Source organism: Electrophorus electricus, chromosome 3 (assembly GCF_041902795.1).
Source record: "Electrophorus electricus isolate QZ-2024a chromosome 3, ASM4190279v1, whole genome shotgun sequence".
In the NCBI taxonomy this organism is placed as follows: domain Eukaryota; kingdom Metazoa; phylum Chordata; class Actinopteri; order Gymnotiformes; family Gymnotidae; genus Electrophorus; species Electrophorus electricus.
In genome coordinates this window covers 23,457,301-23,484,181 of record NC_137499.1, presented here as the reverse complement: position 1 = coordinate 23,484,181, position 26,881 = coordinate 23,457,301, and the positions used below count along the sequence as shown (strand labels likewise).

Sequence of the window (26,881 nt, the reverse complement as noted above, 5' to 3'; positions counted from 1 at the left end):
GATTTCTTTTTTTTGATAAGTGATCTAATTACTGCTAATTTGAATGATTTGGGAACATGGCCAATGTTCAAGGAGGAGTTTATTAAATTTAGTAAGAAAATGGAGGATTTTGAGTGTGAGATGCAAGTTCTTGGATGGGTGTAAAGGATTCTAGAGTTATTTTTTGCTTGGTGGTTCTGATCTCTATGTTGCTGCCTGATGTCATGATAACTCTGAATGTTATCTCTAATGTGCTCTAATTTTTTCATTAAAGAAGTTCATGAACTCATTACTACTGTGTGAAGTAATGTGAGCATTGGTGTCAGTTTTATTCCTAGTTAGATATGCAATTGTACTAAATAGAATTTTTTTTTTTCTTAGTTATAGCATTTTTATTATTTTCTATTAGGGTCGATAGATGAGATGTTCGAGGTAATAAGTGCCTTTCTATATTTGAGAAGGATTTCCTTCCATGCAAGCTGGAAGACTAAAAGGTTAGTGTAGTGTCATTTATGTTCTATTTTTCATGTGTTTTTGATTTAAATTGCGACTGTGATCACTATACCAAGGTACAAATTTTTTTTTTTTTTTTTGTCCCTATGCTTTTTTTTTATTATTCTTATGTGGAGCAACATTATTGAGTGTGCAGTGGAATACTGAGTCTAAGCATTCTGTGGGAATTGAGGGTATCCTAGTCACAAATGATAATTCGGGAAGAGTCTCAATAAATCTAGATGCAGTGGCTGACATGACCATGCGTCTGGTATGATAACAAGGAGAGATTACTGTATTGTGGCCCATACTGTATGTAGGTCAAATGAAATTAGGGAATGGTCTGAGATGGCATCCGACTGGGATAGTATAACTACATTCTGTGTCTACACCATATGTCAGTACTAAGTCAAGCATATGTCCACCAGATTGTGTGGGTTCTCTTATACACTGGGTGAAACCAATTGATTCTAATATAGAAATAAAGGTACTATCAAAGTTAATATTGAAATCACCAACAATAATGGCTCTTTCTACTAGAGTGACTAGATTAGAGAGGAAATCTGCAAATCTTTGTTAATAAATTCTGAATAGGGTCCTGGTGGCCTGTAGATGCTAATAAGTGGAAGAGGCTGGGTGGCCTTCTTATTGCTGGCTATATCATTTATGTTAGTAAAAATAATTTCAAAGTACTCAATCATATCTAGATTTCTGATTTATGCCTAATGTGTCAGTATAAATAACTGCAATTCAGCCTCCACACCCAGTTACACAAAGGCAGTCTACATAGCTGCAGCCAGAAGGACAAGCTTTGTTTAAACCTATATAATCAATTGGCTTGATCCAGGTTTCTGTTAGACAATGCATTAAATCTATGGTCTGTTAAGATTTCACTTATGAGCTCTTTAGCAGTTAGGTATCTAACATTTAGTAAACCCAGTTTTAGATGAAAGGTACAGGCAGTATTCTGTGAATCAGTTACTTTAATACAATTAGGTTAAGATGCATTTATTTGTTTTCTGTATTTCTGCTTAGCTCAGGGAACAGACAGAGTGTCAATATGATGAACCTCAGGCGACGTCACGGAGCAGCAAGCAAATGGTTAGTTTAGCGTCTTTGTCTGCTGCTTGGCCTCCACTCTGAATTGTCATAGATTAACTAGGCCTGTCATGAGACTACATCATCTTATGTTACAGGAAAGGAGAGCAGCTCCCTCCCTGGTAGGATGGATACCATCCCACCCTAAAAGGCCAGGCTTGTCCTCAAATGTGTTCCAATTATCTATAAACTCCACGTTGTTCTGTGAGCACCACTTAGACATCCAGCAGTTCAGTGAAGATAACTGGCTGTACATTATAGCGCCATGCTGCATTGGGATGGAACCAGAGCAACTACAGCACTGGACATCACCTTTGTTAACTGACACACCTCTTCAATATTATTTTTAATAATCTCTGACTGGCAAAGGCGTATATCGTTAGCTCCTACATGAATAATTATCTTAGAGAACCTATGCTTGCCTTAGACTTTAGGATTACCTGGAATGTCCAGTGCCCTGCCCCAGGTATATAGCTAATTACTGCTAGTTGTGTCCCCTGTCCATGCAGCTCCAGTTTTAAGCTATTTTTTGAATGATTTGTACTTGTTCACTTTAACACTAGTTATCTAAAATTGTACACATAGCACAATGATCATTCAGGATTCAAATTTAAGTAGGCACTTGGGACAAGGCATCGATTCACATCCAGGCTTATTTTTTCCACATCATTTAGGTTCCATTAGAGCTCATCTCACACAGAAGAAAATGTATTTATTAAAAAAAAAAAAAAAAAAAAAAAAAAAACCTTTGATTTTTGGGGTGTATAACGTGTTTATTGTTGCTGGAGATTTTTCATTTTCATATTCTACATTTCCTGATTCACCAAGGTCTTTAACGCTTTTGAGCATATACATGAAATGACTAAGTAGCTACACTCGGTGTCCTAGACATCTCCACAGTGTCCAAAAACCTCTCCAAATGCATACAAAGACATCAGTCACTATACATCAAGTTTGCATGTTTCTTTTCACTAAAACATCACAGTAAGTTACTTTGTGTTAGGTTATGAAGGAAAGGAACGTGTGTTTTCGTGCAAAGAAGTAAGCAAGCAAATAAAGAACTTACCTAACTTTCTGTATACTTTTTAAACATGTCACACAGTTGCTTTGATGGTAATTGAATTTTCTATGACAAAATCTGAAGTTATACTATACCAGAAGCATGCTATAAAAGGCCATTTAAAAGGACAGGCATGATTGTTGTGGAAATTTACCAAAAAAACCATGAGGTATTCAGTGTGGGATTTCTGGCGAACAGATGCATGTAGATAGCTGAAAATCTGTAAGCAGGCATTTGTATTAGTCCTAAGAAATGTTATGTTGATAAATGTACTGTACTTTAAGAATATTCAATGCTGTCAAGTAATTTATTTGAGTATGCCAATTTGGTCCTGCCAGCTGGCCCACTAGGGGGTGAGGTGCAGCGGGGCGTAGGCCTAGCTCATTTCATGTGCAGCAAAAGAGAGTCCCCTATAACCAGAGCTCTTTCAACAGGCTTCTCAGCAGGTGCTTTGCTGAGTGGGGCAAACCTGTTGGACACACAAATTGGGGATGTGTAGTGCTTCTGTGGGAAAGCCTAAGCTTGGCCCTTTTGTTGTACTATCACCCATTTGCCCCATTATAAACATGAAAGAGCAACAAAACAGTACTAATTCCAAGGTATGGCACATGAGCTCGCATGAATGCAGAAAAGTCCATTCGTGTGTTTAAAATCATAATCATACTTTGCTTCTCATACAGTTCATCAAACCCTGAATCAGGAACCTGAGAATCAAGCAAATTCAGCATGATTTTGTCATAATTTGTCATGTTCTGTGCCACTGCCATTCAGGTTATGTTGCACCATGGTCCTGGAGGAACATTGTCTCGTTTTTGTTGTGTACTTGTATATAGCTGAAATGACGATAAAATCTCTTGAACTTGAGGTGGTGCGTGCTGTACTTTATTAACCGCACCACCTGTGTGTTTTCAACAGTTGCGTCCTGTTTAAAACTGTTGTGATCATGTGTCGATCAGTTACGTTGGCTCTTTTAGGTCTTGTAAGTGCACTTTTATTTTCAGTTTCGTTTTCGTTCATTTCATTAAATACTCGAGTTGGAGACACTGTTATCTTCCTTTTTTCTGCACGTTCATTGCTCGTGACAACAATCGAGTAATACAACCCAAAATGGGCAGGCAAAACACGAATTCAAAACAGGCAGAGGGGTCAGAAATTAGAATTAACAAGCAAAATCACATAGAAGCAAGAAGTAGCAGTCTGTGGGGCAGAGGATTTGGTGCATCTTTCTAGAGGAAGCATAGGATGTGTTAAGCAGCCAATTGGCAGGACCCACCAATCAGGAAGAACAATTGGAATGATTAGGTGCACTTGGAAAATAGACACTCTAATAGATACACAACACTGACCTTGCAGTCTAGCCAAATAATAATAAATTACATTAGGCAAATATGAAAGGAACAAACACGTGGAGTGACGAATCACAGTGGCCCCTGTGAAAGCAGAGAGGGTCTCTAACTTCCCTGTTCATCCCTTTCATGTCTACTGAGTCTGAACACCAGAAAAATATATAGTGTTTGTTTTTGTATAGGCTACACCTGCCAAGCCAAATGCTCTTACCTTTAAATGATACAATGTTTTTCTAATATGATAAGTGATGTAAAATAGACTGAGGTTATTTTAGGTTTATATTCAACATTTTAACTTACTTACATTCCCATTTTTAATTCCACTGAATCACAGACAACTAAATATTTTCAAAATCAGATCAAAACAACGAATTTTATCATGTACCCTCTACCGTATGTGGCTAGCGGTAACTGTGCTTCTTTGATCACTTCCTCTGCCCCTCCACAACAGGGCAGTGGCCAGCCTTGGAGTGACTCCTCTATTCATAGCTATGTAAAATATTAATTAACATATAATAAGCAATAACTGTCCGAGTCCATACTCTAATCGATGTGAAAGGAACTTTGGCTTTCAGTTCTGCATCCAAGAAGGAATCATTTTTCTGTTTGTTTACGACACTCAATGCGTACGTTCCTTTATTGACATATTACTTTTAAAATATGATGTCCACTCCTGATGATTTATAGTTTATTTCGCTATAACTACGTTCAATGGTACACCACTTTGTAGAGACCAAATCCAGGAAACGTTATATGACATGGTTGTATGCTTCATACGACTATCCCCAGTTCAGAAAAATACATTTCTTTAAGAATAAATACTTTCTACATTTCTTTAAGGAGAATTCCATAAGGACGGATTGAGCGATCCACGATTTTTCGCGTCTCTTTTATCCTTGTCTCTTCGTCTAAGACGTACACGTCAAGAGGGACTTTGATGAGCCAAATCTGGTCAGTTTTCTTAATTCTCTCGTCTGGGTTGATTCTGTTCTGCATTATGACTCTGTAGGTCTTTCCGTTCTTTGATGTGAACTCCTTGTAGATCTCGCCGTCGTTCTCTGCCGTTTTTATGTCTGGAGTGGAATAGAGTCCAAATTCCTGAGCTTGGCGGGGGTCTGACTTGCTGATCCCTGCCCTGCCGGTCCCGTGGTAGGATACCGGCCACTCGCCAGCAGCAGAGTGATTCCTCCATCCGAGAGGCCCGAGCCAAGCGTTGCCATCTGGATATTTATTCAGGACTTTCAGAGCAAAGCGGTACCAACCGCAAGGCCGTGTGTACGGCTCATCACCGCGCATACACGGAGACTCGTCGGATAAGCTCCTGAAATCATAATCGTACCTTGGGTCAACAAAATTCTCCATATTCACGAGTAGCTCCTTCGGTGTATCTGAATTCGTCTCGTCGCTGGTCGGCTCATCTTTGCATAATATCAGAGGAACTAGAGCGCACGACACGAAGTTGTACACCGTAAGCTCAGCGATGTCGATTCCTTCAGATCCGGTGTGAGGCTTCACAGTAGCGCCCGTGAGAGCGGAGAGAGCTTCTAGAAGAACGTCTCTGTTCATGTCGGCGATGTTCGGGTCACTGTCACAAGCTGTGAATAACAAAAATCCTCACACGCACTGAAAACGTAACACAGTTGCTTCGATTACACCCACAGGCGCAAAAAGAACTGATCTGCGCTTTCACTTTCACAAGCCGTCTACTCTTTTTTGCAGTTGCAAAAAATCTACCGCCGGTGCTCTATACAGGGTAGCAATATTTAGTTCTTTGACCAGATTTCTGCATCAAAGCCAGTATGTCTTGTAGGATTTTTTTTTTAACTATATTTTATATAAACAATTTATTCATTTTAAAATCTATATAAAGGATCCAAGGATCTATTTATTTCTCATTTTTACAAATCCGAAAAAAGAGCCTTAAGTTCTAGTTGTTCCTTTTCACAAATATGTACGTTGGATTTTAGCAATTCTAACAGTCTTATTATACCATCGCGTTCCTTCTACACAAACGCCTGGAAATGGCTTTACGCTGTTTGGGCCTTTTCCTATAAACATCCCATATTAAGGAACAGGGTGAGTGATGAGAGGCGTTACGTCTATAGTCTACTTTCAGACTGGAACACTCAGAATCCAGCTACTGTTTTGAATCATAAATAGCAAATAACATTCACACAACGACACTAAACAGTCAGTTTTAAGCAGTGTTTAGTACGTTATTTGTATTAAAATTGTTTCAATCTCAAAGAATAACAGAGGAAATTCAGTCAAGTAGCTCTGACTATTAAATTGCTGCAATAAAGCTGAACTAAGAACAGGACGGAAAGGATGAACTGCTATTTCTCTCTCACTCTCACTCACAGAGAGGGGAAAAGCAAATGTGTCAGAGTGGGGATCATTAGGACCTGGTCTTTCGCCCTGTTATGGCTTCAGTGATGAAATATTAGTAAGAGAAAATAAGATCGAACCATTTTTTGATTAAGTTTTCAGTATGAGAATGATTTTGAAATAATTTTATATAGCTGTAGTGAAGAAAATTAATTCGTCACCCTACCCAAATAAATGCCTTCTGCGCATCACCCTTCATCAAACTTCACCAGCTTTACAATGACCACACCCCATTCTAGTATCAACTAGACAGACACAGCCATTTCCAGTGTTAAAGCTAATACACGTTTGCTTTGCTATTCTAAACTGCAAGGGACAGCAAAGTTCTGTTTCTACAAACTCCTCTTGGAAAACATTAATTTCATTACAAACGCAGGTGTGTACCATCATGGCCAAAAGTTGAGACTGACAAATCTTGGTTTTCACAAAGTTTACTGCCTCAGGTTTTTTTTAAAGATCATTTTGTCAGATGTTTATATGGTATAGTGAACTATAGTGAAATTTTTATTGACAAATACATCCAGTTTAAGCAAAGATTTAATATTTACAGTGAACCATCTTTTTTAAATCTCCTGCAATCCACCTTGGCATGCTGAATATCAGATTAAGGGCAAAATCTTGGCTAATGTCAACCCATTCTTGCCTAATCAGTGCCTGTGTTTTTGTTTGTCTGCCCTCCTTTTGAAGATTGACCACAGGTTCTCAATGGGATTGAGATCTAAGGAGTTTCTAAGAAGCCATGGACCCAAAATTTAAATGTTTTGTTCCCCAAGCCACTTGGTTGTTTTGATGCCATTCCTTATTCATGGAAGTATTCTTGGACAAAATTTTGAGCAAACTCACTGCCTTGAATGAGAAGCAACCCCACACACGAATGGTCTCAGGTTGGCATGACACAGGACTCATGGTAGTGCTCACCTTGGTTCTTTGCTGCCCGTCTTGACACCAAGTGATCCTCCTTCGTCTCACTGTGCGTGAAGATGCACTCACAGCTGCCTTCTGCCATTCCTGAGCAAGCTCTGCACTGGTGGTGAGCCGATCCTATAGCTGCATCCTCTTTAGGAGATGGTCCTGGCGCTTACTTGATTTTCTTGGGCGCCCTGAAGCCTTCTTCACTGCAACTGAACCTCTCTCCTTGAGGTTTTTGATGATTCGATAAATGCTTGAATTAAATCAGCTGCCTAGTCCTCATTAACACTTTCTCCTGAGCTAACAAGATCATCACTCAAATGATCTCAGCAGGCTATTTTGTGGCAGGGCTGAAATGCAGTAATTTTTGTGATTACCTTCATTTTCATGGCAAGGAATGACTTCACAATCTAGAGTTAATGCAAATTGCCACCATAAAAACTGAAGGAAACTTTGTGAAAACCAAAATGTGTGTTAGTCTCAAAACTTTTGGCCACAATTGTACAGCATGACCAAAGCATTCAGATCCTTTTTCAGTTATTGCACAACATTGTTGGTTACAAAAAACATTAACAATAACAGAGTTGTGGAATAAACATCTGGTCATAGTGCAAGCAAGTGGAAAGAATAATTCTATTTCCACATAGAATGTAATCATTCCAAAAAAGATGAAGTTTTAGCTGCTCCAGTCTCTGCAGCAAGCTGCAAGTTACACCACCTAAATGATGTAATGACGGGAAAGCCACACCCCCAAAATGATGCCCCCTAGCTCTCAACAAAAATAATTTACTACTTCCCTTTTTGGGGAGAAATGGAATAGTCTTGTTTTGCCAGAACTCCTTTTTGTTTGGATTACCAGACTATTTCTGCAGTGGTTCATAGGCCCTCAGAATACCCAGTTGTCACTCAGACATCACAATTCCCCTGCAGGACCGTGGACTTAGTAAATGTGTCCTTGGATTTTGAACAAATAATGACATTTTGAAAATAGCTCAGACAGTCTGATTCAGTAAATTTTATTATACATTTTAATTTAAACTTTAACAGCCCCCCAAAAAACTTAACGGAGGATGTTTAAAACAAAACTAAACTCGTGTTTTATCGAAACAGATCAGTTTCACTCTTTTACTCTGCTGCTTTAAAAACACAGAAGGGCAAAAAAAATAAAAAGTTAAATAATTATGTAATTATACATAATTATGTGTATATACACACACACACACACACACACACACACACACACACACACGTATTTACTCTATAACTGCAATATTACTACTTCCCTGGGAGCTCAAACAAATTAGAGTGAGATTAATCCAAATTCTATTAAAAATCAACACAAACGCTTGTTCCTCAAACATATAATCTTATCTACGAAAACAAATACAAATCTCATGATTTTAGACTCAATAACATTATAAATGAACAATCCCTCGGTTTACAGGGAAACTTCTCTCTTGAAGGATTATAGGGAAACACTCACTTATAAATACTCATCTACTCTGGTGGACTAGGATGAGGGGGTCTGGGTGACGAGGGTTCCGGTGTTAAGGCATTAAACTACACATGGCCATTCAAAGAACTTAATCTGAGCCAGGAACAGGTGTGAGAAAAGATGAGATGTTGAAAAGGAAACCAAACACTTGCAGTTAGTGTTAGAAAATACAGTGCTAACAAAAACTGCTAACTCAGAAAGGACAACAACAACAAAAGGATGGCAGAATAAACTGATTCCTGTTCCTAGTAGGAAAAGGTTTTTTCCCCCATAAACCGCAGCAGAGAATCTTGGGAAATTCTCATTTCCTGAAAGGTCCTAATTCCAACATAAAAGCATTACTTGTTCAGTATACCCACAGTATTTCCCATGAGCCTGTGTTGCTTGAGTGTTCCATAGTGAGGCAGCAAACCCTTGAAACTCTTGCTTTACTGGCAGGACAGGTATGTGAGACATGGATTTGCACAGACTTCAGTATTTGAGCACTGGTTGGCTGTGAGGTGCTTAGGGGGTGTGGCTTTTCTTTATGAGTCAGGGTTATCTGAACACAGCCACATTGATTGACAAGGCCACTTCTGGCTTCCTGTTTTTATTTGCTCTGGCTTTTCCCTCAGGCCTCGCCTCCTGTGTGATCTCTCCACTGGCAGTCTGCCCTCTAGTGGTCAACACAAATAAATACATAATTTACCACTTTGTTTTCGGTACTGCCTTTCAGAGCTACTGTATTTGAATTGATTTGTACAGTATGTGTCTGGCAGAGAAGATCAGCATGGTCAGACATTTGAGGCATCATTGATGGTCTGCATTGAGAGTGTGATGTGGGAGGAGTAAATATGTTTGTGTATATGGGTGTGTGGAGTGAGTAGAGAAAAAGGTGGTCTCACCCTTTCTTGTGGATGTCTGTTTGCTCCCTGAGTCTCTGCTGCTCCTGCTCATCCTTCAGTGTACTGAACTCTCGATTACTGTCAACCAGCAGATTCTACATGCGCACACGCGTGCACACACACCCACACAAACACACACACGACAGGTGTGCTGGAGAAGGCTACCACCACACTACAACGGTTCATTCCTTAACAGATGAAAAGAAATAAAACTGAAGCAAATCAATTCACCTTTACTCCGATAATATCTCCATCTCTGAGACAGTACGGAGTTCCCTGAAGACTCTCCACTTTCTTCTTTTTCTTCTTTTTAGAGACATGCTGAGTCTGGTGGAGCGAGAAGACCAGCAAAGCAGGGACTTTCAATCTAGAGCTGATCTAACCATAAAACAAAAGTTCACTCAGCCCTACAGTATTTCTGACTGCAGGGGACAACCCAATATCAAGCTGGACTCCAATTAGTGACCAGACTTTTAGTTTATGAGCACCACCAAATTTTAGAAGATTCCAATTTGCCTTCAAGAGAGCCGCTAAACAAAACAAACAAAAAAAAAACGCGTACAAACTCTTTTCTTGCACTCGCCTCACCCAATTGTGAATGGCCATCCAGGTGTGTTTGTCAGGCAGGTGTTTGGCAAGCAGAAGATTGTCAGGTGAGGTGCTGTAGAGGGAGGCCAGGCTGTTGTACAACCCCTTAGGGGATGGATCTCGTCCTGCATCCCACACAAACTCCTGGGCAGAGTAATACGCCCTCTCACCTGGCACACCCATTTTCAATCTTAGTAACACCTCCTTCAGTCTGAGGAGAGTACAGACAAAAGCAAACAGATATAGCATTGCTAGAAAAAGTTAAACAGGAAGAATATATTTCCAGCTGACAGGCAGTTGGACCATTTTCAGCCAGGTTACAGACTATCAAGAAGCTTCTATGTTCAGGAGCAGGACTGCCGTACCACCCTGGTTCCACACCATAGTGAATCCCCTGCCCTGCACTGATTTGAGATGTACACTGACTCACCCAAGATCCTCCTCACAGAGCAGCTTCTGCACACACACCTCAGACCCCATCCCCAACTTTAGCTTCCTGAGAAAAAGATGTAGAATGGGCATATGAGACCACTCTACCCAAGTGTATGTGGTTGATCTCTCTACCCAAATGTGTGAGCATGCGAGATGATCTCTCTAGTTAAGTATGTCTGTGTGTGTGTGTGTGTGTGTGTGTGTGTGTGTGCGCGCACGCACGCACGCACGCACGTGATCTCTCTACCTGAGTGTCTGCTGGTTTCCTCTGAGGATTCTGCTGGGTGTTTGCCCTTCCATTACCCACAAACGCAGGAACTCAGGAGTGGGCATACACAGACCCACCAGCGCAGGCAGTGTCAGCACCTAACCACCCACACCCAAGCACATTCATAATACACTCCGGGTTCTCCCATAATGCACTGTTTGGCTTAGTCTACACTGTGTGTCGTGGGTGACTTAAACCTCCGTAAGGCTTTATACATGTATAGTATATAGTGCAATAGACCAACCTTAGGTGTCATGTGCAATGTGTGAAACATTACATCTTGTGTAGTTCAGAATACAGTGTTTTGCATAATGGTGTGTAGCATACACAGTGGCAGGTCGTGAGAAAGGTACCTGACACCTGAGGTCATGCAGTGATGCCTCTTGCGAGATTTCCACATAGCCAACAGATGTCATCTCCATTTCTGCCCACTCTGAACATAAAGACACACACAAAATGTTATAAACGTAGTGTAACACCAGTACTCATGACCTCTCCGCCTTCAGTGCTCAGTGTTTCTGACCTATTTTGTGACTAAGATCTGGAAAACTGGACACACAGTCACTACTCCGATCCACCAACCACCTCACAGACAGCTTCAGAAAGCCCTGAAGGGGAGGTCAAATTAAAGTGAAGTTCAACAGAACATTTTCAAAAACACTAACTTTTTAGTCACGCAACGAAACTGTGAGGAAGTTATTACCTTTGGGGGGAGCTGTCCCTCAGCAATGACCAAAGTGTCCCCAGAGCAGAGCTTCACATCCAGCAAAGACGCATTCTAGTAGAAAACAGTTTCTCAAACTCACAGTCTCAGTACCCCCCCCGCCACCCACTAACACATACACACACGTGCACACATACACATCCAATGGCAAACCAGCGGTAGAACACAAATGCTAATGGTAAAGGCACATTAACCACAGCAGTGCTCTAGAGGATGATTGTGTTAAAATGTTGACCACATGATGACCAGCTCTTACTGTACCTCATCCATCAGGGGCTCCCCAACCTCCTCACACCAGTCCATCCTCCGCAAGTGCCAGCACATTCCTGCATGCACGCGCGCACACACACAAAAAAAACAAAACACTCATATGCGTGTGTGTAAGTCCTAGTCAGCTGAATGTTGGAGCTATAATATAATTAAATAAGCTTCAGACATTACCATCCAGGTCAGCCAATTGCAGCATCTTTGTGAGACACTGAAACACAAAGAAACCGAACCAAGGCTGTAACCATGTTGTAGACCAGGGGGAACAACACACACACACACACACACACACACACACACACACACACACACACACTTAACTCTTTTATAAGGTATGCGTATGTGTATGCCATTAAGGGACAGAAATGGCAAGGTATCATCTAATTCAGTGGACCCCAAACTTTCTTAGAATAAGAATAATAATTTCACGTTTTTAAATCTGAACAATTTAAAGATCTACCCGCATAAATGTTAGACTTGGACTACATTAAAAAAAACCTGCTCATGTCCTTGCAGCCTTGAATTCCTTATAAAATAGAAACTCCAACTGAAAATGTACTTGGGGGGTGTTTTCAAGGGACGGGCTGGTCATACACACTTGCGTTTTTCCTTATTAAATAGAAATAAAGTACAAAATAGGAAATGAGACAGATCTCCTGTTTGTAAAGTCTCGAAATAAGGGGTCTACCACAAAAAGAAGCTCAAGTACATTTTCCTCCTTTTTCTAGCAATCTGCTATTTTTCTTCCGACGAAGCTTTCATCTCAAATCTACAATCTGTCGATGTAGGACATCACACGTTTGAATTTTTCAACGCCCCCTCCTCAGTTCTTGTTTTCGAAACACACTCCAAGACGCGCAAGTCTTACATTTATATATTTACAACTTTTTACATTTTTTACTTCAAATCCAGAGCGACATACAAAAGTGCTTTATCACCTACTCATAGAATGCATCCTGGCCAGTACAATAGGTTAGCGTCCAAGTCATCAATTAGGATAGTGTTAGCTATAGGAGCCGATGCTACTTACCTAGCTAGCTGATAAGCACTGATACAGACGGACACAGCTGTGCTATCTGAAATACAATGGCTGCAGCAGTCATCATGGCCAAAACGATCAGCATGGGAGACACGGAAGGTTGACGACCGCTTATGTAAATAAACAACCCCTCGTTTATCATTTAGTTCAACTAGGCTCTGCCATATTTCCTGTTCAATGCATCCAATTTCTTTTGTACTATTAGCTAGTTTTATTTACATTAATAACATCATGCTATTTTGATAGAGGGGTGCATAAAGAACAGTGTACAATGTAGCAGTAGTAGTAACCATTATCTAAAATGTTAGCAGCTGCCTTATATATTAGGCTAATGTTACCCGATAAGCTGGCTAACTAGGTATCTGTAGTTAAGGCTAAAGGCTGTGTCACACCCAGGTCTTGCAGACGATAAACGCGCGCTATGGGCATCAGAAAAAAGAGCGCGCTCTCCGGCCAGAGCACTCATTTTATTTGCGTGATGCTGCACCACCCTCTCCTTCAGTGAACTGAGGGTTTCCATCACACCTTCAGCTTCATGAGATACTTCTGACAGCATTTGTAGTGAAGATCAGCATGCACACCTAGTCTGGAAGCCAGGCCTCGGAGGTGAGCCGCGTGTGCTCTGACCGCTGGACCAAAGCATGTACTGCTTTCGTCTCCTTTTTAGCCATTACTTCCTCCATTTGTTCACCTCCACTGACTGAGCTCGATGTGATAAAGCAGACGACTGAGACAAGTGTGCTAGCTGGGCGCAGACGAGTGTAGGGGAGGTACGGTTTCACACACATGCACACACGCTATACTTATTTTAGTTTTTTTAGTCGTCTTCACACTTGTTTCAATACCATGTCACATTTTCAAAATATTTAACACATTCACTTTACCAGTAGACTGAACTAAACTGTCTATACTTTTGTATTGCTTTGATACAAAAAAGACCACTTCCACAATTCATGAATCCCTCTGAGTCAGTGTTCAGCAGCTTCAAAAGTCTGTGTAACTACAGCAAATTTTGCAAATCTTTAGAAACTCTATTCAACACAGTTAACTTGGGTTTTGAACTGAAAAACACCTGGCTGTCATCTGACCTCCCCAGATGTTGTCTTATTTGTGTTACAATATATTCGGCGTGACGATGTTTAAAGTCTATGGTGAAATGTGATGGTGCAGGCAGTGTTACTCTGCTTCTGTTTAAACCCCCCGCTGGACAAAACACACCCAAGTATTAGCACACTAGAAACTTGGCCACCATTGCTAAGTCAATTGCAAAACATTTTTGAAAACACACAAAAATAGGAGGGAAAGGTAGACATGATGAGGCTGACCTCAACAAAGAACTGGTTTCAAAATGGGACGGTCCTTGGTCATATGGAATGTTTGGTTTCCGACCCACTGTTAACTAAAGACACTAGTAGTCCGTAGCACGCGTATATGTGAGTATGAGGAAGCATCTGTGCTCATCCTAAAATGTTTGGCACAGTGCTAAAATAATTACAGTTTCCAGCCCTGTTCAGATGGGATTAATTTAACATGGGGAGGTGGGGTAATGTATTTATTACCCGCGTACCTCAGTAAGTTTAGTACCGTGCAAATACGCCACGTCTCATTACTACGGATGGCACATTCCTACGAACTTAAATATTCCTGTGCGGTTTTTTTTTACCTTCTAAAAAAACAGCTAGAAATAACCCTGGGTTATTTTAATCCTGTGTGAACTGCCATGTCAGCAAACATTCCATCATATCCTTTTTGTGCTTTTTATCATGCTTGGAAGTGCTGGAGCACACATTACTTATATTATATTCTTTATCATTTACTTGCCCAAGGCCTTCTCAGATGGCCGATTTTTGCTAGCTTTAGGTCAATTCTAGTACATGTATGTAGTCTGCTAATGTTCAAGCCCAAGTTATTGTTACTACAAGAAGTTTTATTAAATATCAACATTTTGCACTGAAGACGTGTAGGATTACAGACAAGTGAGTGAGGAATTTATATCTCCTGGTTCAGAAGAGCCCTAGATAGATCATGTTTAATTAATGTTTTGTAGTATTATGCATGGACTGCATAATACTGGATGGCAATGGATGGCAATATGTAAATTAAGTATCCACCCCATCTGTGTTATTCCAACGGTGAATCAGTCATAAACATTACAGAGGTCTTATAAAATTACTTTAAGGACATATGTCTGAAAAACTAATCCCATGAGAATAATAATTTATTCTGAGGGAAAAACACTTTTTTGTATTCAATTATTTTAAATTTTCCCAAGTATTTGAACTTCTGTAAAACATTTGATGAATTCAAATTTCATTATGTTTCATGCCGGCACTAAACCCTAACTAACTCATTTGTAAGCATACATTTGCACAATAAAAAAAACAAAAAAGGTTTTCTACTGCAATCTACTCACTCTCGTGTGTTGTCTTTATAAGTTAAGATATATTATGATTTATTACATTTGAAGGGTATATAAAACAGTAATATCAATAACAGCAATATCAATAATAATAATAATAATAATTCCTTTTAGGTATATTAGGTATATTTAGGTATATTGTGTCATACCTGCATCATCTCGAATATACCGTGATATGAATTCTCTCATCACCCAGCCTACTGCCCAGGCAACTTTTCAGTGCACTTACTTCTTTCACTGAGAGTCTCTCCTCCACAATGATCTCTCGATCCTGACCAGCAGAGGGCACGACACCCACTCTAAAGTACAGGAAAAGCTGCAGGAAAGAACATCAGTGGCACAGTGGTTCAAGAGTCACAGAAATGAAACAAAAATAACCATACAATCCACTTTTACCTGGGATGCTTTTGGAGCACACCCATGACACAGACACAATGATGTCATCAACCGAATGCCTGCATCACGCACACTTAGGTGATCACAGACTGCAGAATGTGCACAAAAACACACAAACTTAGACCAATTTAATTAGCAGTTAGTGGCATAAGAGTAATTACAGGCATTATGTCAGTACCTGGAGGTAAAAGTTTTCCTGTTCGATCCATCTGCCTTAGACAGCATGGCTCATCTGAGTGTGTGTTGGGTGGGGGTGGGGGGGTGGTAGGAGAGAGAGAGAGAGAGAGAGAGAGAGAGAGAGAGAGAGAGAGAGAGAGAGAGAGAACTGAATCTATAGCATGGTATTGTCAAATTGTTTATTTATATAGAGCTTTTTACAGCACAAGTTGTTACAAAGCAGCTTTATAAAAGTATGGGTCCAAGTCCATAATAAAGCAAGCCAGAGATGATAGTGGCAAGGAGAAACCTCCTAGGCAGAATAAAGGCAGAAAAGATGATGTGTTGATTCAAAATTCAAGGAGTAGGGATTCATGTTTAGAAATTCCAGGTCAGAATTTTCAGTTAGAACAGAAATCATCATATCTAGACCTCAAAATCATTTTCTTGTCTAAGATTTGATCATTATTGGTAGTTAACTGCATGGTTAACGTAACTGATTGGCTATTGTGTCGTCACCCTTGCCTCCCAGGTAGATTTGTAGAACCCAGTTCTGACGGTGATTTCAATATTGATCTCCTACAATATAAATTACTTATCAGTGATTTTAAAAAATCTAGGAAAATATTGTGGATTCGATATCAGGAACTGAAGACTACCAGGTTCAACTTTTAGGGATCTGGATTACAGATTTTAAGGGTTAAGGATTAAACAGATGTAGGCATGAGGCTAAATGGTACAGGGTTCGTATAGAATTAAGACTTGTAAGAATTGAGAATGATGTCATCAGGGAGTTAAATATGGATGATGGAGTAGAGGTGGGTAGGGTTATGGGATGCATTAAGAGGTAGAGGTTAGTGGGCATGGCTTTATGATAATGGCTTTGGAGTTAGGAATTACAAATTTGGGGTTAAAAGATTCAAGTTTACAGGGGTTTAGGAGATTAGGGCTCACCTCTGAAGCACTCCTGTAACTGCAGCTCCTCCAGTGCTCGCTGTTTCACCTCCCCCAACCGCTACACACAAACAAAATTGACAGTTTATTAGCTACACCGTTCTAGGAGTGTTTGTAAAAAGACCAAATTGTGTGAGAATTGTTTGGAAGCTACAAGAACCAGCACAAGTTGTCATGATACATTCAAAATCACCAAGGTAGCTCAATAGGGTTTTGTTCAGCTCACGCTAGAAATGTTTCCTAAATGTACACCACCCTCTACAGTCATCCACCTACCACACCCACCTATAAGTTATGTGACATAAGACTTGGAATGAACAATTTAGGATCAACTCCACCTCACACATAGCAACCACAGGCTACGCCCTGTTCGAAGATGTCTTGTCAAACGTGTTCGCCTGTCTCACCGTGTCTCCAGAGGCAGGGATCTTCCTCTTCTTGCATTCTTGCCTCCCACCCTCCTCTTCTTCCGATGCTGTTTGAGACCAATACTCCACTTGAAGCCAGCGACAGTCCAAGGGAGTCATCACGGTAACCATGTCCCCACTCAGACTGAACATACTGTGAGGAAATGGTAAAGGTTTAAAACACCCCCAACTCTCAATCTCCCTAAACCCTAACTCCTCAATTTGCGCTGCAACTCCCCAAACAGCCTATATTAACATCCTTCAAAGACACAGCTTTAGGAGAGCCTGGCTCCACCCTCCATCTCTGGGTTATATAGCTACTTATAATACTTACAAAAATTTACAACACTTGGCCATGCACATAAGCCATTGTTGGCCACAGATTCAGTGCAAATCTCCTCAATCTTTGTTTTTAATTTGTGCCTAGCTCAACTACCAATGAACTATGCCGTGATTTTTTTCTGTTGCTATAAAATTCACCACAGTCTAATGCAGATTCCCCTTGACACTGAGTTTGACCCCTGTGTCTGACCTGTTGGTGAGCTGTGTGGATGGTAGCAGTAGCAGCGAGTCTCCATCCCGGAGTGTGAGTTCTCTTAGCGTCTGCCGCATGGCCTCAGGGGGACACAGCCTCCACCCGCTTGCCCCACCCCCACCTGGCTGAGCTCCTTTTGCCTCCTGGCACACCAGGGCTTCTTGTGGCCCCAGTACCTCCCGAACCCCTCCCAGAGTGATCCCGCTGGCGAAACCCTGTGTGAAGCGCACAATTCCTGATCCGTCTGTGCGGGTAGCCCCAACTCCAGGCGCACTGCCAGAATCCAGCTCATCCTCACCCGGCCGCAGAATGGTCAGCAATACCGGCTCCCACTCAGCTCCCGTCTGCACCTGCACCCCATTCACCTAACACACACACACACACACACACACACACACACACACACACACACACGTAGTATTGCATGGCTAAGTGATGCTGGATGTGTGTTGCTGTTGAATAGTTGTGCAGTGATGGAGTGACGTAGTGTTGGGCAGTATTTAATTCTAGGTACTGTTAGTATTGTTAGTATGGGGTGTTGGGCAATACTGGATGTTGGGGTGTTCTGGTCAGTAAGTTTGGCAGTATTAGTGCTGGGTGCTGTGTAGTGTTCAGCAGTACTGACTGGTACCTCTTTCCCATTCCACACAAACAGGTCTGAGCCATTACACAGTCCAGCACTGTACAGAGATTTCTCATCATCTGTAACGAGACACACATATGCACACACCCTTATCTTCAAAGGGTTCTAATGGTTTTCCAATGCCATTGTCACACATGTGTGTGTGTCCTACCATCAAGTGTGTCATACAGGTGTAATCCCGCGGGCAGGTTCTTTGCTAAAGTCAGTGCCATGTCACCCTCCCATGTAGTCTGCATCTAAACACACAAAAGGCAATAAAATAAATAACAGATGGGACTAAAACCTTGCTAACATAAATACAGCTACAATAACAATGTCACACAGGTGTTGCCACCTGGTAGACAGCCAGTCGCAGGTCTCCCACAGTTTTCCTGCGGTCAAACATCATGCTGACGACAGCACGGGTGTTGGTACTGCTGGGCTGCAGCGCTCCATTCTGCACATGGTAATGAGGAGCCAAATGGAGTCGAACCTCAATACGGTTACTGCTGGCATCAAAGTCAGCCCTGCAGAACAAAGCACAGCCATCACACCCACCCCGGCAGAACACAGCACAGCCATCGCACCCACCCCGGCAGAACACAGCACAGCCATCGCACCCACCCCGGCAGAACACAGCACAGCCATCGCACCCACCCCGGCAGAACACAGCACAGCCATCGCACCCACCCCGGCAGAACACAGCACAGCCATCGCACCCTGAGTGCATGTATGCACACCTTCTCTGCTGCAGTGTAGCATTCTCCTCTTGTATCATCTCCAGTAGGTGAAGTGGCACTTTGTAAGCAGGGTTTCCTTTTGCTGTGCAACACAACATGCAACATTACATTTATAAAACACAGCACAACACATCATTACATTTGTCAATAAAATAATATACTAGCGTTATATTATAAGGAGAACATTGCTGAATTTGCTATTTCACCGAGTTAACCTCTTAAATAGATGCCTCATCGGGTTTGAGGAATATTATTCCATAACTACTTTGAAAGTAATATGAAAGGTATGTAATCACAAGGGTGAAGAATGAGACTAGCAGGTCCTTGTCTGTTACACCTACATCCCCACTCCATCCCACACACCCTGTCTCCATTACACCCACATCTCCACTCCACCCAACACCCTGCCTCTGCTACACCCACATCCCTCTCCTCACCTCCTACACCCTGCCTTTGCTACAGTGACATCTCTCTGTGCCTCCTCGTCTGATCTGTGATTCTGCTTCACCCACATCTCCATCTGCACCTGCCTGTACTCCTCCCACACCCCCATTTCTCCCCACCCGCACCCTGTGGTGGTCTCTGCAGTGTGCTCTTCCTGTAGAACAGCATGTAGGCACTCTCTCGCCCCTCAAACTGCTTGCTGATGGCTTGCTCTCTGATGGGCGTCACAGCAGAGTCATTCAGATCGAACCAGCAACTGCCACTTGCAGGCTCCGCGTCCAGTTCTGCCGAGCCCTGTAGTTCTGCTTCAGCGTGCTCCAGTCTGTTACTGTGCAGGGACGGAGCGACCGGTTCTGAAGTGGTTGTGGCTTTCAGAGCCACACAGGATCCATTTGAGACCAACATAAACACATCAGTGTGGCTCTGCAGGAACTGGGTCACCCAGACAAGAGGGGAAAAGGTGTGATTGGAAAGAATATACAACCATCTCTCAGCCACCGTCACACTACCACATGCATGGAATTACAGACGTCCAAGGGACCCCCTACATCCGCCAACACTCCCTGCTGTAGCTGAGCCAAAAACATTACAGAGGATGGCCCACCTTGCTAATTGGTCCATACTGCTTCCTGAACTTCTTATTCCATGAGGAGCCAATTTTGTCCATTATTTTCTGACCAAGCTGGTCCACTAACACACTTCCAGAAGCTTCCTGAGAAGGACAGAGAGAGAGAGAGAAAGAGAAACCAGCCTTTATTATTTGCTTTTATGGAGTTCTGGCCGAGATAGAGAGAGAACTGGGTGCCTGTGTAGATGAGGTTAGCAAGTTTATATGTCAGTCACTAATTATTGCTCTGTGTTTGTGTGTGTGTGTGTGTGTGTGTGTGTGTGTGTGTGTGTGTGTGTGTGTGTGTGAGTGAGAGAGAGAGTGAGAGAGAGAACACACAGGAGTATGAACAGGACTACCTGAGCCAAAACAGTGGTCACAACAGCCAGCGGATCCTCCCAGTCCAGAGTATCTTCACACTCCTGCACTTTTGGAAGCTTTTTCTGAGCTTTATGCTTCTCCTTAACGTCATCCTCCTAAAACACCCACAGGACATGCACACCCCCCCCCCCCCACACACACACACACACACACACACACACAGGTACATGCATACACACACACACACACACACACACACACACACACACAGACACACAAAGAAATGAAAATGATCATGGATAATTATGCATTTTGCAACTCTAGCAATGAAAAACCACTGTGTGTTTTTGTACACACATACACCAACACGCACTCACCGGTGCCTCCCAGTGGCCCAGCTGGTCAATGTCTTTGATGTAGACGTGGTAATGTCCTCCGTAACAGCTGCCCTTGTGTATGATGACAGAGAAAAGCTCGTACGAAAACTCAGAGTCTGGAAGTTCTGACTGCAATACAACAAAATTTACACACACCCCTCTCCATCAACAGAAGTTATAGTCACACATAAATACAACAGCATTTGCACAAAAACAAAACATACACACAGACAAATTTTACATGCACACACACGCCTAACACCTTTAACACTCCACAACCCAGAATTTATGACATACACTGGGAGGCACTGTTATACATCTTCATTACAAGAGCACAACAGTGGAGGCATGGCTGGGTGGGTGGAGAGATTGGAGGCATGGCTGGGTGGGTGGAGAGATTGGAGGCATGGCTGGGTGGGTGGAGAGATTGGAGGCATGGCTGGGTGGGTGGAGAGATTGGAGGCATGGCTGGGTGGGTGGAGAGATTGGAGGCATGGCTGGGTGGGTGGAGAGATTGGAGGCATGGCTGGGTGGGTGGAGAGATTGGAGGCATGGCTGGGTGGGTGGAGAGATTGGAGGCATGGCTGGGTGGGTGGAGAGATTGGAGGCATGGCTGGGTGGGTGGAGAGATTGGAGGCATGGCTGGGTGGGTGGAGAGATTGGAGGCATGGCTGGGTGGGTGGAGAGATTGGAGGCATGGCTGGGTGGGTGGAGAGATTGGAGGCATGGCTGGGTGGGTGGAGAGATTGGAGGCATGGCTGGGTGGGTGGAGAGATTGGAGGCATGGCTGGGTGGGTGGAGAGATTGGAGGCATGGCTGGGTGGGTAGAGAGATTGGAGGCATGGCTGGGTGGGTGGAGAGATTGGAGGCATGGCTGGGTGGGTGGAGAGATTGGAGGCATGGCTGGGTGGGTGGAGAGATTGGAGGCATGGCTGGGTGGATGTACCTGTTCGCAGAAGGGCCGCAGGTTGATGGTGAGAGGAAAGGTGTATCTGCTCATTTCTTTGAAACGCTCACATTTCCCAAAGTCATAACTGAACCGCAGCAGAGACACAGTGAGGAACGGGGGAAGCTTCCTCAACTTAGTAGACTGCACACATGCACACAAATAAGTTTATTAAAACTTTTAACTTAAATTAGTTGACCTCTGCACAAACAGGACAAATCTCAATATTAAATCCCTATTTTGTTATAAATAGCTAACGATAAGGCAGTACTGTAGTAATTGTGCTGTAACATATGCTGTAATCTGTCAGTGCCTGACCTTGGCAGCATGAACTAGTCCATCACAGTGGCTGCACCAGTATAGATTATTCCCTTCAAACAACTCCTCCTCCACAAACATGTGCCACAGAACCTCTTCTAGGCCGCTGACTCCACGCACACACACAGTCAGGTCCAAGAAATCCTCCTGATAGAACAGATACAAGAGGTTCAGATATACAAGACTTACACACTCACTCAGGCAAAAACACACACAAACCATACACACCTGCCTCTCGCTGACATTGTTACACTCCTTGCAGATGATGTGGTTGACAAGTGTTCCATGGTAAAGTCGTTGTATCAGACTGCTGCCAGATGTGCCCTCAAGAGAACTTTCTAGAGCACTAAACAAGATTCTGTTCAACTCCTGCACATCCTGCTGACTCATCTCCTACAGAGTGATAGAGAGACAAAATGAGAGGCAAAGAGTGGGAACAAGTGAAGAAACAGGAAAGAGAGGAAAAAAAGTAGAGAGAGAAAGAGAAAAAAGGAGAAGAGCGAGAATGAAGGGGACAAGTTGAGCTTTGTAGCTTAGAAGTACATGCACACACTACCATTAGGCAAAAGGAAGTTTTAGAGGAATTATTAAAGAAATGATAATAGTGCTTCTAGAAAAAAGGTGTTTTATTCTAGAAGAGGAGCATAATTTCTCCACAGAAAATAAATCCCCAATGTAGTATGTGCATGTGACATGCAGCAATTTGCGTGTAAGAGGACAGTACCTCATGATTGGTCCAGCCAAAGCTGTCAGTCAGCGCAGTGGTCGAAGCTGTCTGTTCCTCCAAAAGCAGTAGCCGAGCAAATAGCCTCTGCAGCTCCAATGGAATAACCCGCACCTGCTGATGCCCCCACAATAGCATACTAATTCACACACATGCAAACCATAATATTTAGACACGCACATACATTTCTTCTGGCAACAAACTGAAGCTAAGTATCCTACTAGTATATTAATCTCACTATGGCTTCCGAATCGCTCGCTGCTTGTTTAGCTACTCTTCCTACGCTATTGGTGATAAATGCATCAGAGAGATGTGTAGGTTAATCAATAGCTTGACAGAGAAGAGTGTATTCGGGCACTAGAAAGGCAGAGAGAGCAGCGTGTAACAGCATGTCTAGCAGCCACGAATGGCGCAGGCATAGATAGTGAGCCCCCAGTTCCAGCACTGACACGCTGTTCGTACGTCCAACAGGTTTGCGCCCACTCAGTGAAACACCGGCTGAATAACCTGTTCAAAGAGCTCTGATTTTAGTAGACTTGCAATTTCGGCACGTGAATTTGCAGAAATATCAGGAAAAAATCTAATGCGCTTCCTCAGACCCTGTTAATCTGCAATTTAGAATTTTCCTGATTAATCTTGAGAAGCTAATTTCTTTGAAAAATTCTTGCAATTTGTAGACTTGATTCAGTTCCACCTGGGTTACTAACAGAATTACTGCCTATTGCTATAGAGCCTATGCTTGCTAGAATTAACTCTCCTCTGGGCCAGGGTTATATGACCAAATCATTAAAATTTAGTCATTAAAGCACCAATTAAGAAAAAACCTAGTCTTAATCCTTATGAGCTCCAATTATAGGTTTTAGATCTTGGTGCTTACTTTTCAACACCGCTGACCACAACATTTTAATGGAGAGGCTGGAAACACTCTTTGCTATTAGAGGACAAGCACTCTCCTAGCAAAAATCTCATATGACAGATTGTCATGAATTTGTCCTGTTTGTCCTTTTACATAATGAATGCTCTGGCCTGTCAAAATTAAAATATGTAATCCCACAAGGGTTAGTACTGGGTCCCATATTATTCTAATATATATATATATATATATATATATATATATATATATATATATATATATATATATATATATATATATATATATATATATATATATATATATGCGCTGCTGTTAGGCACTATTATTTGTAAGCATGGGATTATATTATATTATATTATATATATATAGCTGCAAGAAGCAATTTATGTAATATTCTACTAAATCTTAATGGCTTTTAAGTAATAACCAAAACTGTGGTTAAAAAAAATAAAATTAAATAAATAAATAAATAGATGAATGAATAAATAACCCTAGCTGTTAGCTAGGTTAGCTCATTTGATTTACTCAAGCATTTTAGTTAGCCTTCTGTGTATGTACATCTGTAAGGTGCAGAACCTGGAGTAATCCAAGATGTAGATGCTGTCTTGCAGCCACTTCATGTGTTCATTCAAGTTTGCCACGGTGATGTGGGTGGAATGCAATGTCCCAGAGAGCCCTCAGGACTCTGGTCGCCCTCTGGCCCTCGATTTAATTATGCTGCTCCATTAATTAAATGCTAATCACTGGCACATCTGCTGCATACGGACTGTTCATGTGGTGTTCATCTAAACAGATCTAACCACAATCTTTCTGTTTTATTTACATGCTACTGCAGAGATGATGCCAACATAGGACATTGCCCATATTGGACTAGACCTGGCTGTACATGAACCAATTCTGCCAGTAGCAGAACCAATGCTGCCAGTAGATGATCTGATGCTGCCATATCAGAAACAGCCCACCCGATGTTACGTATGGCAAAACATTACTCAAACAAATTCAAAGACAAAAGTTTTCTTTTTAAACCAGCGTTTCACTGAATTACTGCCGATGCAATTGTAACCATTGACTAACATTATGCTCAACTCTGGCCATTCTAAAGGAAAAATATTTAGTTGTTATGCTCAAACTAATTTATCAGAACACAGAATGTTTCTCTCGCAAGCCTTTGAGCAAATTCCCCCCAAAAATCTGATGCGAGGTTTTTCAACAAAGTGTTCTGTATAAGCGAAATTTACGATGCATACATGCTATCATTGTTTCAATCCCAATTTCTTCCATGAGTGTCATGCAGGACTGTTGGATCTTTCGAGCAGTCATGGGCTTCTTGGTGGACTCTCCCTACTGCTCTTCATATGGGCAGTTGTGGAGGACCATCTGGTTTGAAAAGATTCGCAGTTGTGCCCCATTTCATCCACATTTTAATGACAGACCTAATTGTACTTTTAAGTATAATCAAAACTTTATATACATGGCCTGACTGGGATTTTTCTCCCCTAGAGCAGATGTACATTCTCTGAAACAACATTCATCACCTCAATCTCACACAGGTGGGCCAACCCAGTTATTGTGTTTTAAAGAAAATACCTGATTACATCAATGTTAATTATGTCAAAGCACACTAGTGATATTTATTTAAAATAAATATTTTTTTTGTTTATTTGTAACTGATTTAGATTTTTTTTTCTTCATTTGAGTTTCAAAAATCTCAATTGACTGTCATTATTTCATGCCAACAAAATACAGAAATATGGAATATGATATGGAAATGCATAGAGGGGACTGTGAACATTTTATAACCACTGAGCCCAAACGGGCACGTCATTACACTCATACCCAACAAAAAACTTCACAGTAACTTATCCAAACACACCAAGCCCTCCCTCCATGACAAATAATGCCCCCTCTCACACACCTTAGCCTCTGGCTTGTCCTTGTCCATCAGATTCCCCAGTTCTTCTGGTCCCAGGTTAAACAGCTCCTCTGTGAACAGACAGTTGTGCTGGTTAAAACAGCATAAAGTGGAAGTGAGAAAGCAGGCTGGGTGTTAGTGAGACCTTCACCTCTGAACTCTGGCGTGAACAGCAGGGTCTGCAGCAAGGAGTTGAGGTAGCATGTGCCGCCTTGGTTTTTGATTCCGCTGAGCTTGACATTTGCTCTTGGTGGCGGAGGCTCAGTGTCTTTACCTTTAACAGAGTTACCTCCGATAGTGTGGGACGAAAATCTGTCTCCGTCCTCTTCGAACAGATCTCCAAACATGGCGAAGGTGCTGCTCAACAGTGTGCCTTTTTGGTACAGCCAGGTTCTTTGGTGATCGCTTTCGTTTTCAGGATAAAGGTTTGCCTCTTGCTATCTCATCTTGGTCTTACCGAGCTCACGATTAACAGTAGTTGGACTCACCCTCAAATAAGCTGATTTTACTGGGCTAAACATGGTTAGCGGGAAACTAGTTGAACAAAGTTGCTCGGCTCAAGTTAATGTAATGCCAGACCACTGAATAAACTACAGATCACTGACCGTCCTTACAATAAGGAAAGACTGAAATCGGAAAAGTGTTTGCCGTGCTTTCATGTTAAGCGATTGATTTGAAAGCACTGTATATTAATGTTGTCAACAGCTCTTTTGGAGTCAGTGTACTACACCACCACCGTATTAACAGCAGCGATCGACAAAAACATAATTATCAGCTGTCGGTGTCAATAAATGATAAAAAACTAAATCTAAGTAGGAAATCATTGCGCTTCAGAGCGCAGCCATGTTTTTGTCCTGCTGAAAGAAGCAATGCATTTTGGTACTTGTAGTTTTACGGTAGCGCACTTCCACGTTACCACAGACATCGCAAAGTTCGCGATATTAAATCCCGTGCTGGTTTGCACGTAAGATACAGTAGAGGAATACGTCCCCTTTACGAAAAATTACATTCTGTCACAAAGAATTGTCAAGTTTACAATGCCGAGACAAGTACGCGCACTCAAAAAGATCTTTTATGGTTGTTATCAAAAGATCTTGTACTGGGTGTTTAGCCTGCTGTCATGTCACAGTTCTTAGCAACCATCTACAGTTCTTACTGAC

The 26,881-nt window shown here is 42.0% G+C and overlaps 2 protein-coding genes across 4 annotated transcripts; both read right to left on the bottom strand.

The window, feature by feature from the left end:
- Positions 1 to 4,649: 4,649 nt before the first annotated feature.
- On the bottom strand, positions 4,650 to 5,686 carry LOC145656962 (uncharacterized). The gene has a single exon (XM_081710718.1). The coding sequence runs from the start codon at positions 5,539 to 5,541 to the stop codon at positions 4,801 to 4,803; it is 741 nt and encodes a 246-aa protein (XP_081566844.1). The 5' UTR covers positions 5,542 to 5,686; the 3' UTR covers positions 4,650 to 4,800.
- A 2,596-nt stretch (positions 5,687 to 8,282) lies between these two features.
- On the bottom strand, positions 8,283 to 26,587 carry usp40 (ubiquitin specific peptidase 40). Of its 3 annotated transcripts, XM_035532182.2 has the most exons (31): positions 25,873 to 26,586; positions 25,725 to 25,792; positions 22,936 to 23,052; positions 22,440 to 22,604; positions 22,212 to 22,358; positions 21,894 to 22,037; positions 20,948 to 21,076; positions 20,609 to 20,725; positions 20,247 to 20,354; positions 19,768 to 20,074; positions 19,199 to 19,280; positions 18,814 to 18,985; positions 18,631 to 18,715; positions 18,468 to 18,538; positions 17,834 to 18,201; positions 17,302 to 17,455; positions 16,895 to 16,955; positions 15,963 to 16,016; positions 15,785 to 15,873; positions 15,618 to 15,704; positions 12,105 to 12,141; positions 11,925 to 11,989; positions 11,643 to 11,717; positions 11,463 to 11,547; positions 11,293 to 11,372; positions 10,919 to 11,037; positions 10,670 to 10,735; positions 10,240 to 10,450; positions 9,883 to 9,978; positions 9,652 to 9,746; positions 8,283 to 9,422 (listed from the first exon to the last, which is right to left on the bottom strand). In XM_035532182.2, exons 1-31 carry the CDS (start codon positions 26,066 to 26,068, stop codon positions 9,305 to 9,307), a joined length of 3,768 nt encoding a protein of 1,255 aa, XP_035388075.1. In that variant the 5' UTR covers positions 26,069 to 26,586; the 3' UTR covers positions 8,283 to 9,304. The 3 variants fall into 3 exon arrangements, with proteins under 3 accessions (XP_035388075.1, XP_081566842.1, XP_081566843.1); XM_081710717.1 differs by lacking the exons at positions 8,283 to 9,422; positions 9,652 to 9,746; positions 9,883 to 9,978; positions 10,919 to 11,037 and having other exon boundaries at positions 10,311 to 10,450; positions 25,873 to 26,587; XM_081710716.1 differs by lacking the exons at positions 8,283 to 9,422; positions 9,652 to 9,746; positions 9,883 to 9,978; positions 10,670 to 10,735; positions 10,919 to 11,037 and having other exon boundaries at positions 10,262 to 10,450; positions 25,873 to 26,587.
- Between the last annotated feature and the right edge of the window lie 294 nt (positions 26,588 to 26,881).